At 39.1% G+C, this 22,175-nt stretch overlaps 1 protein-coding gene across 1 annotated transcript; it reads left to right on the plus strand.

The window, feature by feature from the left end:
- Positions 1-141: 141 nt before the first annotated feature.
- Positions 142-21,841, plus strand: LOC139738060 (uncharacterized). Its single transcript, XM_071648721.1, has 12 exons — positions 142-356; positions 7,896-7,998; positions 8,727-8,904; positions 9,962-10,251; positions 11,269-11,411; positions 12,932-13,103; positions 14,398-14,514; positions 15,357-15,629; positions 16,805-17,227; positions 18,399-18,583; positions 20,585-20,750; positions 21,168-21,841. The coding sequence occupies exons 2-12, from the start codon at positions 7,923-7,925 to the stop codon at positions 21,404-21,406; spliced, it is 2,262 nt and encodes a 753-aa protein (XP_071504822.1). The 5' UTR covers positions 142-356; positions 7,896-7,922; the 3' UTR covers positions 21,407-21,841.
- Positions 21,842-22,175: the final 334 nt, after the last annotated feature.

The following is a 22,175-nucleotide window of genomic DNA, read 5'->3' on the forward strand; positions in this document are numbered from 1 at the left end:
AGAGACATCTATTACTTTCTCCCTCTCCATCTCTACTTCCAACTCCACCTGTTTCACCCCTGACTCAGTAACACTGGGGACCTGGTTGTGTGCGATCATCTATGCCTTTTGAAATGACACAATAACCCACCGTAACTCTACACCAGGGAAGGTGGTCGAAACACGAACATCTTGGTCGGAAAAAGTGAAATCTGGGCTATGCTTTATCGGTATCTGCGGATGTTCTTGTTCCCGATTCGTGTGTGTGAAAAAGGCGCTCAAACGACTGGTAACTAGCGACTGTCTTTCCTTGGAGGATTTTCATTTGGTTGAGTTCTGCGCTTTGGATAACTGCTGCTCAACAATCCTCGGTGAAAGTAAGATATTTATTAACTCATTTGTAAATAACAACACCTACGCTATTCAGTGACTACTTCCTTGAGATGAATTGTGTACATATTTTGTTTGTCTTATGTTCCGTCTTCATGAGGAGGACTGGCTTTATCAGCGCCGATAATTCGCGCCCGTTTTTATCTTTTAGGTCGGAAATAGTGAAGCAGGTAAAAAAATGATGGTTTTCGTATCCAGATTAAAGCTGCTACAAAAATCCGAAATGAAAGGAGAAATAAATTCTCGCATAGTTCCGAGGGTGTTCAAAACAAATTTTGATTTCCACCAAAGCTCAATGAAGAACCTTTCTGGTGCTTAGAATAGAGGGATTTCATGCCCAAATGTGATAATTGTTTCACGGGTAGATCACCGATAATTCGCTCTCGTTTTTATCTTTTAGGTCTTAAAATGTGAAGCAGCTAAGAAAATGATGGTTTTCGTGTCCAGATTAAAGCTGCTATGCCAAAGATCTGAAATGGAAAGAGAAATACACTCTCGCATAGTTCCGAGAAGGTTCAAACTAAATTTTCATTTCCACCAAAGTGCATAATGAAGAACCTTTATGGTGCTTAGAATAGAAGCATTTCATGCTAAACTTTGATGATTGTTTCATGGGTAGCTCATCTAGTAAAAACTTGGGACAATCTAAATCTAAAAGATTTGTCTTAAGCATTGCTCAATCGAAGAAAAACGTAAGGATGTTCCTGGACAGGTACTTTATCTATTCCCTTCTGTAAATTTATCTCAGTTGATCTCGCGATAATCTACACCAAAAGTAGAGCATTAACAGATGAACAGATTGAACATAGAACTAAAAAATTATGGATACCCTCAACTGCTTCAAGGAATAGTGATATCGTTCTAAGCACACAAAATACGAATTAGCTGAGGTGCTGACATAATAATATATATTCCCATTCTCACCTTTACATTGTGGCTGAAAATGTATCAGAAAACTCTGGCTGATGATGTAGCAACCAAAACATTAACATTTCCCTACTGTATGCACATTGCAATCCTATTTCAATATGATAATTGATGTATAAGATTAAATTATTCACTGTGAGTTTATGTCATGTAAGGTAACTTCTTGAGGAATAAAATTTACAGTATTTATCTATTATAATGTTGTCTAGATTCTGTATAAAGAAATTGAAGTAAATGTTTTCCGTAATAGTATTTCTGTTGGAAACGAAATGAACATAATTATGATGAAAAGATACTTTCACCATTGTTCACGGATCAATGGGAAACTCTTCTTGTAAGATGATGGCATCCTATCCGGCTCCCCTACTCTGCATGATATGTACATTATAAGGTGATTGTTACCTGCATTACTGTTTCGTCAAGTTATGCTGTAGCATTCTGTTATCTTTTCCCGGTCAAATTTTGATGAAACCTAACATCGTGTTTGTTTGATTTGCTTATTTTGATGAAGATTACTTGAATATGCTGTGGAATTCGCTTTGTTTTCATCTGATAGATATTGTATTTTTCAAGAGTATTTCACGTCCAACATCATCCAAACCATCTCCTCTCTCTCCCTCCCTCTCTCTCTCTCTCTCTCTCTCTCTCTGGATTTGGATTGAAACATGCCTGTCAAGAAAGATTGTTTTCGGATCATTTTCGTGTCACATGCCTCCGAACTTTCGCGAAAGATTTCTCCCGCGGCGGGAGCAAATTCATCCCGCCGTCTATTCTGTTTTGGTTGTCAGTGATTCGCGGGACTCGTCTTTTGTTTTACACTGGGACAATCGTAGCGGGACGTTAATTTCCCGCTTTCTTCCCGCGTTGATCTATGCCTTCCAATGTTGTTGCTGCTGCTGGTTTCTGCAAGGTGTAAGAGCGATAACACAGACAGGAGAGGATTTCATACATTTTTTTGTTTTTTAACGGGTAATAAGGACTACTTGCATAGATCATGACGTAGGGATCGATGCATCGGGGCAGGCAGGTTAAAGCAGATATTCGAACATTTTATCGCTCATCATAGAATGTCGCGGCAAAAACTTAATTCCAAAATATTTACGTTAACGTGAAGAGACCTGACGTACCCTTACAAAGAAGGATACCATCAAAATAATGATTACAAGACAAAAAAAAAGAATGACGGAGTTCATACCTTGATGTAGCCATTGTTAGACTGATTACGATGTCGAGACCGACGTCTTGCAAAAAACAAACAAACAAACAAACAAACTTGTCATAAATAACCCACACTGTACAAAGTAAGTCCCAAATTTCTTGAATAATCATGTACTCACCGAAATGGATTTGACAGACAAGCTGAAGAGGACGACGTTACAAACAACTGCATCATTGTATCCGACAGGAGAACCTCGTCTGTGTGTTCACTCTCGTAAACATGGTATAAATGCAAGGAAAAAACAACTTTCTTAAATGCAAATCTAAAACAGTTACATGAATTCCATAAGAACAGGGTATTTTAATAAACACCAGTAGGCCTACCAGACATTAATAGCATACAGGTACAGAAAACAAGGGCGACTGATTGAGATTGCGAGAGGAAGAGAGAGAGAGAGATCAAATCATAAAATTGAAATAAAGAGGAAACAAACTGACGCTTATGAAACAAAGTCAAGAGGATGTCTCAGAGCAGCAGTCTTGATGACGTATATAACCGTGACGTCACATCCGTCATTTCTATCAGTAACTTTGGCCTTGACCTGAAAAGAATTGCAGCGTACATATAAAAGATATTGACTCATTTTAATCTAAGGAGTCATCTTTCTATGTTTTGAATATTATACACAACAATGGAGATTTGTAGATAAGATTTCATTCTCAAGGTATGAGGAAAAAGCGATATTTCAAGTCTAAAATGGACATCGATGTCGAAGAGTAAAAGTTCAAGATCACTCTCATATTAGATGACGTAATGATATTAAAGTGGGATAGAACTACCTTTGATCAGAGGTTCTTTGTTTGCTCGTTTGATTTTTTTTTTTCGATTTTCCTCTCTGGTTGAAATGAAGCCTTGTCTGACGTGTTCTTTTTTAGACGATCTCGATTTTAAACAACTCAAATATAACATTAAGATGTATGCACATCACCATGAAAAAAATAACAAAAAACAACGACAACAAACTCGAAATAAGTGAAATGAGCTCTCAAGAGGAACGTGTAAAAAGTGAAACAAAGTGAAACAAACTGGGAGATTAGTTTGAAAGAAATGAAATGAGCAGAATACTTCTTCTCCGAAAGTTATCTCATCACCTGCCCCACTTTCATCATAGGTGTCCTTTAAAGACACGCGTGTGCATCTGGCACCGTCGCAGCTGCATATCTGCGCTGCGGCTGCACTCGGGGTTAATTCAATCAGGTGACCGTGTACGAACTCTGAAATCGACTTAATAGGAGGATAATGGAAAGCGATGACTTCGGCACCCAAATTTCGTCTCACAAGCTAGAGATTTCATCCGGATGTATCAAAGTCACTGTATTGGATGTCGTGGATAACTGATGTGTTGAAATCACAGTCTTGACGTGGTAATGACATTTTCATTGTGCTCAGGCAAATTTGCTTCTGTGTGAGCGCTTGGGTGAGAATTGTGCTAGATGCCAGTGAACCGTGCAGAAAAAGCCGACTGGAAATTTTTAGCAAATTCTTCTCGTCTTGACAATCTCGCCTTAGTTATTTCTCAGTGAACTGATATCTGTCTTTATTGTTGGAATGAAATCAGGTATAAACGTATGTATATCTGTATATCATTGAATACATAAAAAATAGACAAACAATAACAAACACATAGTAAAAATAGAATACATTTTTTTTTTAACGTTGTGATGGGCAATGTTGTATTAGATGGCACAGGCTTGCATGTTTCTCACAACAATCAGCAATTATTTAGTCAGTCATAGGAGTGAAATAGAAGGGGTCTTTGTGCGAGAGGGCAGGTCAGTCACTAGCCCCACCCCCTCCTCATCTTCTTGTATGCCTATTACTCCACTGTGATGCGGCTCCATAAGCCGTTAAAACGGTTCCCACAATTTGTTCTTTCTTTCTCCTATTTCCCTACCTATGTATCTCTTCTCTCTCTCCCTCTCTCTCTCCCACAATATTACTCTCCCAGGCCATGACGACTGTCTAAGATGGTAAAAGGTTTACCCTTGACCCCCTTTTTTCTACAAGTCACAGTCGCTGTCTAGTTATAAGTCTTCAATGTCGTATCAGCCAGGTTTTCCCTCAGTGCCCAGTACAACTTTTGAACTCCTGTCAAATGATGCAAACATGCTCTACTTAGAGTGGGTAACTTTCCCAGTCGACGTTGCGCAACGCCCCTTTAAGGAACCGTGCAAAGTCAAACCAAAGTATCCACGAAAGAAATTAAGGGGATTCATGCGCCAGTAATACTTACAGCTCAACCCCGCGTAGTGTTCATGCTTATTTTGATTTATGGAGAAAACTCAATCGAACAGAATATTGTCGAACACGATGAACAAACACTTGATACATAAAAGTTTGATGATCCGGTTCTTTCGCAGCTATTAACGAAACAGCAAGGTTTTTACGATTTCATAGTATAAATGCATGAAGTGTTGTAGCTTTGCTGAAGAGATTCGGATGAATTCTGGTAGGTAACTAAACAATGCTAAAAGTACTTTCTGTAGGTTAAATTAAAAAAGATACTTTTTAGACATGTTAGATTTCGAGAAAGATTTCAGATATCAGTCATAACCCCATATATCTGATATTGGCACTGGAACATGAGATTGACCAAGATTACCATGCTCTAAATACTAGCGCGGTCATGTGAAAACCGAGCAAATATTACCTATGGGGGAGAACGACCGTTTCCGTTGCGAAATCATTCAATGGAAACGTGATTTTGATATCTTCTTTTTTATAAAAATTTGGAGATTTTTTTTAGGTAATGAAATCATTGCCTCTTCCAATTTGCGTGTATTTTCATAGAAATATGTGAAACTTTGTTTGATTTTTATCATTGTGATGGTCTTGTTTGACTCTGTTTTGTTTTCAGTTTGATCTCATTTCTGCATTTTCCCATGAAAACTGTTTGTCAAAATCCTCTGGAGCGTGGTGTTAGATTGTGCTTGATCCATGTTGTCTCATATTCGTACATCGTATTAAATTGGTGCCTTCTTAATCTATTCTCCTTTTCACCTTCTAACTAATCACAAGTAATCACGGGTTCTCATGTAGCGAAGAGATTGTTCCAGATTACATGGTTTATGTGCTTTCAAAATATTTGAATTGCTTGATCTTATAGAATTAGTTATTTAAGCATATTTTGACAAAACCGTTTTGCCCATCGCTTAGATGTTACAAGGGGCTTACGCCTCAAGGACCTAAATGATCTGTATCAAACCTCAAGCGATAAAAAGTAAAGAACAATCAGAGGTTAAAGAGCCGATCAATAAACATTAATGACACACTTTTCATATGTCAAAAGGGATGAAGATGCATTAATTCTTTGTGTGTATTCACTGAAGTAACATCGATTGATTTAATGCTGATGTATAATTTTTAACAAAAATGATTAAACCATGGATCTGTCTATCTTTTATAAATAAATGTTAATGTATGTGCCTACAATATTTGATTGTACATCATTAAAAGTGCCGTTTCAATGCAGAGATCAATATTTAATGAAGAAATATGAAAACAACATTTTACTATGCAAGAATCGCTATAACTACGATTGGTAAAATCATGCTCTTTAAATTGCTCTACTGTCGTAGGGTGTCCATACTAGTGCGTGCGTGCGTGTGTGTGTGTGTGTGTGTGTGTGTTTGTCGCGAACTTACTGAACACAATTACTGTAGGATTCAAAACGTAATTAAACTTTGTTTTCGAGGTGAGTTCTAAGAGTTAATTAACAACGTACATACAGACAAACAGAATAGAAACAAAATATTAATTTTCTTAATGTGGAATTTCAATATGTTCTCGTTGAATTCTCGTTATGGGTTCTATGAAATATCCTAGAACACCTTTACCACCAAAGACGACGTGAAACAGGTTACTTAATATCAGCATTCACGATCATTATCATGTCATATCAAATATACATCATGTTCATGAAAGATTAAGAAGGTAATGGGTGTGGTCTGAAGATAGACTAACACAATGTCACGATTCGTAGTTCGATCATTTTTGTCTCTAGGAATTATCTGACAGGAGGCCACGCTCTCCCTTCAAACGGGGTCAGGAAAATAAGGGTGGTGGTAAGGTAGACTAACTCAATTTATTCAGCTCATCTTTGTCTTGAGAATGACTTGGAATGACTACAATTTAGGTCTTTCAAAAAGAGAGACAAAATTATCAAACTCCGAAAACTGGTGGCGGCAAAGACGACGCCACCCCTCAACAGCTGCTGTCTTCTTCTCTCTATATCATTTCTAACTTTAACTAGCCCCGCCATCAAAGAGGATAAATTTGATCAGTAATTCATGAATTCCGCTAGCAGTGGGCAGCATCCCGAGGTCGAATCTAAGAAGCGTGGGAAGAGAGTGACGTACTTCAACGTCAAAGGAAAGAATATTATAACAATAATGAAAAAATGGTAATGATAGAAATGATAACAATTACATCGGTCAAAACAGTGTATCGCGCATATCTGTTTGTCGTCGCTGACCCCAATGACATCGTCGAGATGAGAGGCAGGCAGGATGATGAATAAACTTGACGACGAAACTGAATATTATTGGACCCGTTGAGAGATAGGAGGAACTGAAATATGAACGGGTGTGTAAGACTGACATACATGTATGTTCCCTGCAGGGATGGAAAATTTGTCCGAAAATGAAATAAAGATTTAAAAGTTCACCACAACTTGCGTATCATCCTAAGTTTACCTGGGGATGGGTACCAAAGGTTTCACATGCAGTGGAGGACGAAACATTAAAATGAAATGATGGAATAATATAAATACAAGTGAGAGATTCATGCCACCCACCTGACCAACTGGGCAAGATTCGTGCGTGAGGTGTGTGTATGTAGGGGTCTAGGGCAATTATCCCCTGGACAAGTAGGCCTACTCAAGACCCTTCCCCTGATCCTAACCCTAATCCTTATCCTGAACCTATTCCTAACCCTAACCCTAATCTTTACTCTAACCTTATCACTAACCAGTTTTTATTTGGGGGGGGGGTGGGGGTAATTGTCGGGGAGAGGGGGCAATTGCCCTGATACAGTATGTAGATGAATGAAACTTTTATTCGTTTCATTTTAACCAGCTCTCATATCATGACATTGTCCAATGCCTGCCCTTAGAATACAGTATATGATTATGTAAGGAATCTATATCTCCTTCTTTCCCCTCCTCTCTCTATCCCTCTATATTAATACTTATGAATATAATTTTGCATGAATTTATAAATGGTTATCAAATGTATACATGTGTTCCTGTGAATACACATCGTGAAGAAGTTTCTTCTTTCCATCATCACGGAATTTTACTGCAGAGCCCGCAAAAACACTCCAGACTTCAGGCATAGTATCTTACTTCATAGTCTGTTGTCTGTCCTCTCTTCCGATCCAGGTACTGAAGTGGGGGCTAAAGTGCGTCATGGATCACTCCGCCGTGTCCTACCTCTCCATGCTGGCAGTCAGCGCCTTATTTCTCGGGTCCCTGGCGTACCAAGGTGAGGCGGACGCGGGTCGACTGTTGCCTCATTCCGCTGCTAGGGTTAATCCTTCCCGAACCAAACTTTTTTTTCTCTTTCCCTCAGTTCTTTAGCTCCAACACCTCTACTCAGGTGATCCTAGACAATGAGGGTTGTGGCATAAATGATGGAAATCCTCGTAGAGTGTTGAGTGACAACGTACGCCTAGCAGCGTTAGAACAGTTCGCTGACTCAAGCAAAAAGCGAAATATAGATTTAACACTCTGTCTGCATGGGGTAGGGGGACCTTCAGATATTATGAACGGTTTGATTCTTCATAATCGAAGATTATGTTACAATGTTTGGAAGTTTCAATATCCAAGGACACTGGCTTCATTTCTACATGTCTATATTCTTGTCTTTATTTAATCCTGGCAGTCAAACATCAGACAAACTCCTTATTGAAGAGTGAAAAGAAACGAATTGTTAATGAAAACGAAGCACAAAGTCCCTGCACTGGGAACTAATGACTTTTACCTAACACTGTGTTGCGGTGTCTTCAGGATCTCTTGAAGAATTCATAACTACAATTTCTTGTTTCAATCATTGAATTGATTGACACTATTGCGTCGATTACCCATTCAATAATCAAGGTATGAGTTACGATCTTACTATTATCGGTTATGTATCTGGTCTATTTTCTTTGTAGTTTAGACAGCATGCTAACTTAAAATCCCCCCTTCGCTTATTTCGTTGTAACTCCACAGATACAACAAACTGTGGGTACCAAAGAGTCGATCTTGCTCCGGAGTTCTCCATAACTGGAGGGCGCTTCGCCCAGGACGGGGAGTGGCCGTGGCAAGTGGCCTTGCTGAGAAATGACGGGTTCCTCTGTGGCGGTCAGCTCATCAAGGAGGATTGGGTTCTGACGGCCTCTCATTGCATGTACGCAGCATTCTCTGTATAACAGACTTACCTCAAAGGGATGATACAATTCAGTTCAATTCAATTCACTTCAGTTCAATTCAATTCAATTCAATTCAGTTTGATTCAATTTTATTTTATTTTTCGACAGGAACATATAAACATCACTTTTTTTTGGGGGGGGGGGGGGTAACAGAAGGTGCGTAAAACTATGTAGGATGAAAAGAATGTACAATGATTGTAGCACCTTACGATGATTATATACATTATCATAAAACTCAAGTGATTAGAAATAAGTAAACAATATGCAAAATTCGAAAAATGGAGGGACCCACTAAAAAGACAAAGCTTGTAGGATGTGGGCCCCTCAGAAGAAAAACATCAGTTTAAAGCAAAGGAAAAGTCTGGAAGCCCACTAGAAAGAGAGATCAACAAAACAGACAAATATAGACCTACACACGAATAAACATGAAACGGGACTAAAATAGGAGTAACAGTACAACGGAGAGTTGACTATGAGACGAGACAAAATGAGACAAAACTAGGAGAACAGAACAGAACAGTACAGTTCTGGTCGAGATGGGGATTCAGTTTTTAACTTTTTGTGAGAAACTTAGAAACCACCGATATGAAACATTAGAGAGCATAATAATGACTCTAAGGACAATTCAAAGTTTATTTGATGAAAATCGGTTTTGAAATGGCTGAGAAAACCAAAAGCAAAGTGGTCCTAATAAAAGGTGGGTCCCATCTTTTATTTGGACTGCCATGAGGAAGTTGGATGTTGGTGAATCAGCCACTTTGTGAAGATATTTATTCCACTTGTGCTTACTTTAGTCCACATAAAGTTTACTTTACTGGTCATCCCAATGATTACAGTCCTATATAGTAACTAACTGTTAGTCACCACAATCATACTTTCATTAAATAAGACAAAGCCGCAGTGAATAGATACATTGCATGTACATAGAATTATGTACGTAGGCCTACATAATCTGTATTTTCCTAGTATACATCTCTCTATCTCTCGTTTATTATACGTATATACAAATAAATTCTATATGAATTCCTTGCACAGAACGCATCTCAACGATCCCACGTCTCATCGCATCATGATGGGGAGTACTAATCTGAACAACTTCACGGACGAGCCGCACACGCAGATCCGCAACGTGCTCGAGTTCTACGCTCACCCCCAGTACTCGACGCTCATCAGTGACTTCGACCTCGCACTCATCCAGCTTCAAGAGCCCTTCGATCTCGATGATTACGTCACCACCATCTGCCTCGCCCGTCGGGGCATGGAGTCCATGTACGATGCTGGAACCGCGGTCTGGGTGACTGGATGGGGCGCGAAGAAGGACATGGGTAAGTGAACGTGAGTCCTGGTGGAACGATAATTTCTTGATATAACAAACAAGGTCTATTCACCCACGTCTCTGGCCATTTTGTGCCCGACAACACATTTTGCTAGCTGTATATTGAAATTCATCAATGCCTCATTTGACTGTACTCAAACATTGCCAAAGTGTTCATAGAATACGAGGATTTGGCAGTTTTTTCAGGAAAGTAAAGATGTTTATGTCCTGATTCATTGCTTAAATAGCGTTGGAATATTTCGTGAAATTCTGTGCTCAGTCCTATTCATTGCGTTGTAGGACACCGAACAATGTCTCATTCAGCAAACTGAATTTTATACCTCTGTTGATAAATCATGGATTTTGATTGGTTGAAATAAGGGACACTCCCGATTTCGGCAATTGCCTATATAGCGCCACAGTGCCCCAAATAGCCCATAAGACTAAACCGCCCCATAGTACATAACTGCCCTCTTTACGACGTACAGGGAACGTACACTGTACGTAATCGGTGCGTATGTACAAGTGTATTTTTAAACGCTTGACTTCCATAGAGAGAGAGGTGACCCATGTCGACGTCTGATGCAATCGCAGTGCAAACGTCTATTGGCAGCGCCTGATGTGTGAACTAGATATCAAGATTGCAATTGAACAAGAAAAAAAATCGTATGATTTTGTTCAGCATTATTATGATATAAAACAGACTGTTTTGATTTGGAGCAGAGTTGACATTATTGTCCCTCACGATCTCAACTTCATGCAACTTTTTATGAGCGAGTTCTTCTTGTCATAGCATGAAGGTCAGATCTCTCGGGGTTTTCGTATCAACAATGCCCAGAAAAACATTCCATATCTGTATAATATAATCCGATTATCACGCGTACAAAAAGAAGAACAAGAATTCAGCGAACCTTGGATGATTTACCCCATATTCCTCACAAGAGGGTATTTTTCTCTTTCTCTGTTTCTTTTCTTTTTCATTAATACTGGATGACAAACCAACCTGAATATTTGTTCGTCTCTGAAGGGCCACTGCCGAAAAAGCTGCACGAAGTGGAGATACCAATCGTTGACCATGAACAATGCCATACCATGTATCTGGGCGAAGATAACATCACCTCGAATATGGTTTGCGCTTCGCCCGAAGACGGAGGCAAGGGGGCTTGTGCTGTAAGTCTATACGTGCATAAACGTACATTGTTCAATGGATTAAAAAAAACACATAGGAATGTATCATTCTGGAAGAGATTAATTGAAAAAGTGAAAAAAAATGTTTAAACGCATATATATTCATGCAAATATATATTGATATATATATATGTCATTTCGTTTTCTTATTTCATCCATTGTGTTTCTTTTTTCACACATGCAAAGTAAAATTACAAAACAACACCCTAAATCATCACTAGATAAGGTGACATAAACATTTTGAAAATTAATATGTAACTGTTCGTTTTTATTGTTTATATTATATTGTTTGTATTAATGTTTGATTATATTGATTAAAAAACTTGTAAATGATGTCATACAGAGAATAAATAAATCAAATCAAATCAAATTAGATAAAACTAGAGCAGCAGGGGTAGCTAGGGTATATGACATAATTATTTATTAGACAGATATTCAGAAGAAACAGAGAGAACAAGGCCGCGAACAGGAGGATTTAGAACTAACTGAGTAGACAATAGGAGTGACCATGACCCTTTAATGATGCATAAAATTGAGTCAAAACAATCCAGTGACAAACAATATTATGTGTCATGCTCATTTCTTGACAAGGACCATCGGCTAGATCTCAATTTTGGATAAGATACTAATTGTCTACCCCATCACAATTAATTGTATTTGCGTTTGAGTTTGATGCACAACTACAACAGACGCAAGGCCCTTTTTCAGTGGAAAATTACACGCATGAATTTATACTATACCGTGTTTGTATCACTCCATATGATTCTTAACATAATCATATGTATGTATATTGCTTTTTTAGTCATCGCGAATCTTTATACAGAGTGGCCTGATTAGCATAAAATACACATATATAAACAGAATAAGATGGACAAAATAAGTTTCAAAACGACTCAAGGTAGACACACATCAAGCATTTAGGATACTTAGTAAGTAAAATTGCACATTCATGAAGACTTAAAATAGACTAACTACCGGTCTTCCTCAGGGCTCTGTCTGTGTAGATGTACCTAATTCATCATAGATACATGATAGGCCTATCATTAAGTGCATAATTATATGCTTGGATGCATAAATACTAGGTGTTTCAAAAAACATTTCCCACTTTTAATTCTTAATGATTAAAAAACTAGATATCAGATAACATTGTCATTGATATGAATAATAGCTGAATAGTGTACAATTTGGTTGAAGGTGGTTTAAATATGAAAGCATTAATCGGTTTCATAATATCTCTGATTAATCTCACAGTTAGGTTCCAGATTTTGCTCTATTTTCAACCCTCTGTACAAAATTTCACTTTGCACAGGGGTCAATGGGTGTGTATGGGAGTGTGTGGTTAACACCCTGACAATGGTCCTGAACAATGGCCAGGGTTTGAATTATTTCATTATTTATTTATGAGAAATTCCACTATCTATTTATCTACTATGTATTTTGCTTCCTAAACTCTAAAACGCCCTGTATATTCATTTCTCCACCCATGTACATTGCCCATGTAGGGTGACAGCGGTGGACCGCTGGTAACTAAGATAGGCGACAAATGGTGGTTGGCCGGTACCGTACTGGGAGGCAATGGCTGCGGTAGCCCGGACTTCCCCAGCGTCTACCAGAACGTGATAGCCTTCCAGGACTGGATAGAGCCAATATTTCGCGGCCGTCACCCAGAGAGTCGTAAGGGCAAAACTCGGGGTGTTTGTTTTTGGGTGCTGTTGTGTCATGTTTTTGTATTGTTTTGACTTGTTGTGGTTTTCCCTTTTCACAATCTGTTGGCAAATAGACAAAAAGAAGTCCTTGATTATACACACAAACGATATGACAACCCCCAAAATATGCCACAAAAGAGAGCCAAAACAAATATCATCAGTCGGTCCAGAATGTTACGAATGACAAATACAGTATTTGGCATCACATACAACGAGAAGTCGTTGGGGATATTATACAAGGTTAGATGAATTTGAAAAGATTTCAAGCAGTCAGGTCTAGAGAATCTTACGTGAAAAAAAGAAATAATAATGCCCATCTTCCATTTATATCTTTAAAATTCTTTCCTTTTTGTCTATCAATTCAATTTAGTTCAAATGATTTTATTTCCATATGAAGTTTATAAATATAAAATTTCCATATAAAGTAATACAAAGCAATATACAGAACGCTTACGTGAGTACATAACATATCGCGCATTTAGGCATGATACCATTGCCATGGTACCATCATCTGCAGACATGGCGGTGTCTGGACAGTGATGGAAAGGAAAGACCTTTTGTCTTTAGACGTTATCAAGAAACCCTTCTCATGTGCAGACATTGAGGATAAATGGCTGTTCGTGATTTCAGTTTTGAGATAACAGAATGAAGTAGTCTCATAATTGCTTGTAACAATATCACTTCCAATGGACGCGATTCAAAAAGGATTGCGAAAAAGAGGTGTTTGGCATTACACAATGGTTCTTGTTACTGGTCTACTCCCTGACGACAGACTTCTATCCTTAAAGGAGACCTCCGGATGATTTTCAGATTTTTACATTTGAACAACTATAAATTAGTTATACTGAGGACAGAGTTTCAGAATTTATGATAATTGGGATGAAGAATAAGAATATTTTCAAAATTTAGAACAAATTGCAATGAACAAGGATGATGACATGGCAGAGTCACCATAAGAATGCATGAGTTGGGGCTCAAGGAAGCAGAACAAAAGAAGAAGGCATGCATAGATTATACACAGTTGAACTTGCAAGCAAGCAGTATTGTAATGGAATTACACTGCTACATTTCTGAAATATGTGAACCTCCTATGCCATCATCCTTGTTCAGTGTAATTTGTTTAAGGTTTTTCAAAGTATTGTTTCTCTGCTCAAGCACCACAATAAATTTCACAAATCTATACATGGAGTTGTCGATTTGTATACTACATGATGTGAAATTGTGAAAATCATCTGGAATGTCCCTTTAACTTTGCCATCCAGAGACCACTCAATGCACGAAGGATCAATTCAAGTGTAAGGAAGGATGGTGCCTGGACTACTGGAGGAGATGTAACGTGCGAGAAGACTGCCAGCTAGGCACGGATGAGCTTTACTGTGGTAAGATACCCTTCTCATCTGCCAATGTCGTCTTCTGCAACCGTGACTATCATATACTATATCACGACTACGACTACAACCACCACCACTACGACTACTACTACACCATGTGACCACTACTGCTTCAGCCACTTCAACCATTACTACTATACAGGGTCACGGAAGGAGGGGTGGTAGTATACCCCCTCCCCCCCCCCCCACAAACACACACACCTTTGGCTCTAAAACCGACAAACGCAACCAATCACGAGCTCTTACCTCCTCCGCCCCGGCAGGAGTACCTCCTCATTATAATGTACATTATACATTATACTGATAACTGTACATCTGGGCCTTACAAGTTTTGCCATCATTTTTTACAATAGTGCAACTACTGCCACTACGAACTATGGCTTCATGATGACGGCACACGGATTTAAACAAAACTTGATCATACGTTTGGAATGCGTTGTCCGAATGTTCTCAAACGCAATTGATGTGTACAGCTAATTTGTTTGCATTCACTGAATATACATAATATTTTATATTGATTAAATTGAATTTGAAGTTGTCTTCCTTTCTAATGCAAATTGTATCTCAGAGTTCGATAGTTTTGAAGGTGATCATTGTCCAGACTGTCGCGTGAATGACTTAACCTATTGTATTATTCTACATTCCTGGAAGATAGATGTTTCTAAAGGCAATGAGTTAACCAGAGAAAAGCCCCCCCCCCCCCCCCCCCCCCCTTCAAAAAAAAATGTTATCTTCAGTCACGATAATGCTTACTATACGTTTATTGCCCCTGCTGTCACAACATTTACGTGGATTTCATATTTTCATTCGTGTGAACTTGACACACGAAGAGAGGGAGCTGAAATTGTTCGACATCCGCTTCGATCGCCGACTCAATCGCCGCACGATCCTCCGCAACGTCACGGTGGCAAATTCCCTCGAGTGCGCCCAGCTCTGCTTGCGCACGATTTCGCCGATGAAGTGCGGTGCTTTCGACACCAGACCAAGCGCCAACAACACCCGACTGTGCTCGCTGGGCAGTGCGGCTTACACCATCCAGACCATAGGGGTGGATGAACAGGAGAGAGACCCCGTGTCACACTTCTCCTTCCGGTTCAGACCCGGTGAGCATCACCCCTCCCTCCAGTCTAACCCATAACCTCCTAGAGACCAGCCATGGTTTGTTTATTTATTTTTTTTGTTGTTGTTGATATATCACATAACTTGAGCTTTAAGGGATGAAATCCCCTTCAGGTTCAGGCTGACTTCATTTGGAACAAGTCAATACAACAGAAAAATCATCATTTCTCTGTCTCTTCCCTTGATTGGTTTTGTATTTTCATTTCCATCATTCAGTATTAAAAAGCTTCGTGCTAATTCAGTACATCACTGATAATAATCAATTCCTTTTGAATTTATGAAAAAAAAGAATGAGCCTATTGTATAGACGGACTGGCGTTCATGACAGTTGGAGACTTGCCAGATAGTAGCATACCACATTTCAATAAAAAAAAAATAAATGTGTAAAGATGATCAGCATTAGTGTAGAAAACAAAAGATAAGTACAAAAACTCGCACGGCTTTTTCTGTATGTCAGATTCAATTGAAACACTCCCCTTCTCTGTTTGTTTTCTGTTTGGTTGTGTTCAGTTGAATGTCGGCTTGCACTTTTGTGTGGAGTTAATGACGTGGAAATATGTTAATGAGTGAAAGAAATAATCTCAACTTCAGTCCCCATTTTATTTTCGTAGTTAGAAACGTCGGTATGTTTATAATGTAAAGCCATTGTTTTCCCAAATTGATGTGCAAACAAATGGAAACCTTTGTTTGTAATATTATGGACTTCAAAATATGGGAGAACAACAAGAATTTATATAGATTTCTTCGGTAAAGTCCAAATGGAATGATTGACACAAATTCCGAAAACACAATGATTTTGTTCAACACAGGTTGGTAAATGATAATATGCACTTACTTAATTTTCGTTCTTTTCTGTTATCAAAATGTGCGCTTTATATTTTGTGTTACAGTGATTTCTTGGAATACCTGTATTTGTAAGAACTTTTGTAAATTGGAAAGAAAATTTGAATGAAATGAAATTGACTTTAATACACACTAATTGTGATGATGAAAGTTATGATAACGATTATAATCGATTTGGGACGATTCTTAAGCAAACGAGGATGCACCAGTCGCTGAACCAGGTGCTCGCGTCACCTCGCGTTTTCGTCTTAAAACTTCAGTAAGCTTGAATTTAAACATGAATTTTTGAAAATCTCCCCCTCCCCACTATTGGTAGAACCTGGTAGTGATCCAATCACCGAGCACATTGGGATGATTATGTCGCCAAACTCCATGGGCATCCGGAAGACCGGACAGTTCTTCTGGGTCCTCAACCTTGATGCCCCGAACTCCAACACCATCGTCTTTACCATCCTCTCCGTCCGCTCCTCCGCCGACACCTGCGACAAGGTGAAGAATATGGCCATGCTTGCTGTGAAGCCGGGGGGCAAAGGGCGCCGCCGGAACCGGAAGAACCGAAACAAGAACAAGAACAAGAACGGGAACGGGAACGGGAACGGGGAGGATGAGGAAGGGCTCAGTTTCTGCCTGGGCGAACTCTCAGAGGGCGACCAGTTCCGGATCCACACACTACAAGCCCGCGTTGTCTTCTACACCACGCACGCCCGACGATTCGCCTTCACCATGGACTACAAGCCAGGTGACCTTAGAAATCACAATCAGTGATTTTGTGCTTTTGAGTTGTAAAATATCTACAAAACACACAAAAGTGCACACACAAACACACACAACACACACACACATAGATATACAGGGCACAAGAATCTGCCTGATCACTTTGGTTGTTTTTGCTCTTGTTTGTCCAAAGTTTTGCGCAAGGAATTCTTAGTTATACTTTCAATTTATGTATTTCGCAAACCCTGGTGGGTAAGCAATTTTCGTTCAAATTTCAGACAGAGAGCACATTCAACACTGAGGACATCGGTGTGCACTCATCAAAGTATTGTTAAATGTCCCTGATGAAGCTAATTAAAACATGACCGAAACGAGGAGGAGGAGGGGTTATCCACAGGACATCATTTGCAGAAAAGATGATGTGGATATCATCTGGGAATTTCTTACTTCATCGATCTTGTCCCATTCACCACGAGTCAGTTTTGACATCTTAAAAAAGCGGTTTGTTTACTCCACCAAGTAAGGATTATACGACAGATATAACTGAACTTGGGATTTACCGACAAAGGTGACAAGGGCAAGATTTTGTCCCTAGCCCGCTACACGCTAACATTCCCCCATTTATTTTCCACATCATATAAACGTGTTACATGAGCTGAGTTTATGAAAGCTCAGAACATACTGGGTACATAACAGTTTGAATAAATCCGTATCAAACAAAAGGAGGCGGGTTGTGTGTGTGTGTGTGTGTGTGTGCGTGTGTGCGTGTGTATGCGTGTTTGTGTGAATTAATGAGTGTCGTGCTTATGCTGTGACAAAAGGCGTGTAGATAATGTAGATGAAACGAAGATACAGTTCGGTAGACAATTTCTGGTGCAGTAGTCGGAAATAGGCGGGAAGGTTTTAGACAGTTCAGGCTTGAATTAGGATGAGAATTATACTAGATAGACATATAGATAAATGAATAGATGAATCAGTAGATAAGATGAGGCAAGATTAGATAAGATAAGGTAAGATAAACATATAGATAAATAGATACGAAGATAGATAGAATATGTTTCAAGAGAATTGTATTACAGAGACAAAGCGACACAAAGGGAGAAACTTTCCGTAAAACAAGATAGGAAGTCATAGTGGGATGACCGTCATGTCACGGGCTTCCCGCAGTCACAACTCCTTTTCCTTTTCGACCACAGAATACAACTGCACCAAGACCCTGAAATCAGGGGGGCGAATCAGATCACCGAACTATCCCAGCAAGTACCCGCCGACACTCGAATGTCAGTGGACATACAGGGCTCCTAGAGGGAAGATCATCAGTGTTGAAATGGATGATTTCTTCGTCGAGAAGGTCCCAGAATGCGAGTATGACTACGTAGAGGTATGCTACTTTCACTTTTCATTTACTCTTTTTTTTTCTCCATTGGATTGTATCGTGTTTAGTGCGTAATTGTGTTTAATTTACTTTTAAGATTATGTCATTGTCCTTTGTGTGAAATTGCGAATTTATGTATCAATAATACTTAACCTAATCATCGACAACTCCTTAGAAATTCTCATTCAGTCGCATGTTCCCTGAGAAGGAGACCAGAAAGAAGTGTCAAATGAATTAGAGAATTAAAAATACGCTTTCTTGAACGCCTCAATGAATGGCCGAATGAGTGAGTGTGTGAGGTAGTAAGTGAGTGGGTGAGTGAGTGAGTGAGTGAGTAAGTGAGTAATTGAATAAATACCTTGACCTTTTATCTGCAATCATACAGGCTCTTGTTTATGGTTCAATAACTCAAGTCCGTGCACCGGGGTGTACAAGGCTCCTGACCGAAGTTTTGGTCTCTGTCATGGAAGAAAATTGGGCCCAGTCCTTCTTGATACTTCCATTTTCGACAAAATGTTTTCCCTCATCAACGTAAAATTAAAAAGAAATAGATTTTTGTTCTTGCAGTATTAGAGTAAGTACAACTCTCAAACGAGCAATTTCTTCTCTTTCAACAAAGAAAGAACTCAAATTCAGTGAAATTACCTAAAAGCCTTGAGATATTAGCTAAATATAATCATTTAGCATAGTTGAAAGTAGTGTTCATGTATAATATAACTAATGAATCACAGCGGGGGGGGGGGGGGGGGGGGGGAGGCGTTTCACTTTCTTACTTGTGCATTCGCGCATGTGTGGATATTTCTGTGGAGTTTATATTTGAGCAAGTGAGAATCTCGTAATGACATTGATCTAGGGAGATAGCATGTTGGGGATATTTTGTGGAGATGGGAGCAGAATAAGACATGGGCACCCCCAGCACTCTATTCATTTCGAAGCTATTCGAAATTTGATATAAACCGAAATGCGATTAAAAAAAAAAAACAGACAAAGAACGGCATGCGATTTGTGAATATAGACAAGATCATGCAAACAAACGTCTTCCCTATATTGACATGCGGTAGATGTGTCAGAAGAATACGCATATTATGTACTCTCGGCGAGGATTCACCTTTGTAAACATTGTTTCGGTGGGCGTGTTGGAATTCTGTTGTATATGGAGGCTTGAGGTATTTCACTCCTTGCACCATGGGTGTAGTGGCAGTGGTGCATGGATTTTGATTAGGCTCAGAATCTGAGCATTTCATGAAGAAACTGCTAATGTAAAAATACTGTAAATTGAGGGTCAAAGGTTATGTGTTATGATACATCACGTACACTTCCTTTTGACGACATTGATTGTGATTTGTCTGTGATTTTCTAGAATAAATGATATGTCGCTATTAATCCATTGAACAAACAATTAAAGATATCTTATAACGGCAGAAGATCCAGTCAGTGGTGGTTATTTCCCTTGAACGCGATTTTTCTCTGTGTTGAGATGTCTGCTCGACCCGGAGAGTAAGCTCCCGTTTCCGTTTGTCGTTTTCTAGTTTATGGAAACTATCTTTTTAACTGAGAAGATTATTGTATTAAGCCCTTAAAATGCTTAATTCACTGGACAAGACTCGAACCAGATACTTGAGATAACCCACGGCGTTTCCACTATGAATCAAAATTATAAAGTCAAAGAGAAGATTTTGAGCATTGGGGGTGAGACATCAAAAATAGCTTCCAAAAATGACCCCAATCCTCACCCCTCTGCTTAGTCCCATTTCATTGAAAACTGGGTATGCGCGGTGTTAAGTCAACACATTCATCCATCAGTACGGATTAAAAAGAATGAAAAAAAAAAAACTTACTGTGCTGTGTGCAGTTCTTTTCTGCATATCAAGCTCACAACCCGCTATCCTGAAAAAAAAGTAGCTGTTTTCTTCCGTATGCGCAGTGTAGAGTATTGAATAATGAAGTGTTTTTCTGTGTAACTAGTATATCCATAAGAAGTGCTCCGAACTGCATTTTCCTTCGCAGGTGTACGATGGAAGTACAACCGAAGCGCCTCTGATAGGAGAGAAGAGGTGTGGTCGAGACTTCGGGGGTCCAGTCCGCTCCACCGGCAACTTTCTCCTCATCGTGTTCGTGTCTGACTCGGAGGTCTCCAAGACTGGATTCCAAGGACGCGTCAGCTTCGAAAGACGTGAGAAAACCGCCACCAAGAATGCATTGAGTTGCCAATTTTTTGTTTTGTTTTGTTTTGTAGCTTTTCCCCAGTGGAAAAATGCATGTTACATTGTGTACAAAGATCTCTATATATGGGGCTATTTTGTAGCTGAAATCCACGATTTTTTGTTGTACATATTAATTAATTTTGGGGCATTATGTTTACAAAAGTTAGTTTCTCTTTACTAAAGATTATGTACACAATACTTTGCTGTTCTATGAATGCGCGTTTATTTCGTGGTATTTTTGTGTATAATGGCTCGAAACACCAGTTAAAGTGCTCCAGGAATTTAGTACATGACCGGTATTTTTATTATAAACAACATATTGATAACTTTGTACTTCCAGGTGATTTTTTTCATTGAACCCAGTTCTGCTGTTTCCAATTTTTCAGCCCGGAGACCGTACTCACAGCGGCTTGTGGCTGGAGATGGAGACGTTAACAGCTACGCAGCGGCAGCCGATTCGGACAGCAAAGTTTACCTCTATAGCCTTTGGGGTACAGGTGCCGGAGCGCTATTTGTAATCTCTGTGCTGAGCGTGGTATGCTACAAGCTGAAAAAACGGCTGGACGCGACGACTGCCCTTGTTCGAAATATTAAAAGAAACAACGTCGTGTTAGATTCACACTGAGTGTTACATACTTCTAAATCCCTGTACATGTAAATAGCTTTAACATGTGTATTTGCCCATACGTTGCATTTTCATGCAGTACCAGTTACAGTTTCATGCTATTGTAAAGTACCAGTAGATTCCTTAAACTATACACCTTGCTCAAGTTGATTCCTGTAAGAATAGTTATGTGATTTAAATAGGACAATCCAAATATCGTGTGGACTGTACGACGATCCGAGAGTACTGGAATTTGAATTCAGCCCCTTCAGTACTGATAACAAGTTCAATCAAATTCATTATACTATATCCGACGAGATGATGGCGTAATTGTCCCACAACACTCGTATGCTTTTATCATGCAGATTTTATGAAATCACTCTTCTTGTCAAATTGTTCAGCTACTACCACCGCTCCTAACTCGGTATAGTTATCACCGCTAATTCTTCTGAACATTATGCAAATAGTGACTTTGTTCATCTTTCTTGATGTGATGTTAAAAGAGAAATTTAGTGAAGATTTGTGAGCAACCGAAAAAGAATCTTGCAAGGGCATGATTTGATCGTCTTATGTAATTTTTATTACATGCGACCATCGCCGATAATGTTATGACTATTCTAAGGGAACGTGTGGAAATCAAAGTTTCTTAACTTTCCTATTCTCAGAGTGAATTAAATGACACTCTTCTACTTGGTTATATCTACTCTGTATTATCAAGGTCTACTCGACCACCGAGTATATTTCATTCATATATCGCTCCATTTATCTACATGAAATCCCTGCTTGAGAA

The sequence above is a fragment of the Diadema antillarum genome, unplaced genomic scaffold, assembly GCF_040938485.1.
Source record: "Diadema antillarum isolate AM-2024a unplaced genomic scaffold, OU_Dant_1.0 seq00000720_RagTag, whole genome shotgun sequence".
Classification (NCBI taxonomy): domain Eukaryota; kingdom Metazoa; phylum Echinodermata; class Echinoidea; order Diadematoida; family Diadematidae; genus Diadema; species Diadema antillarum.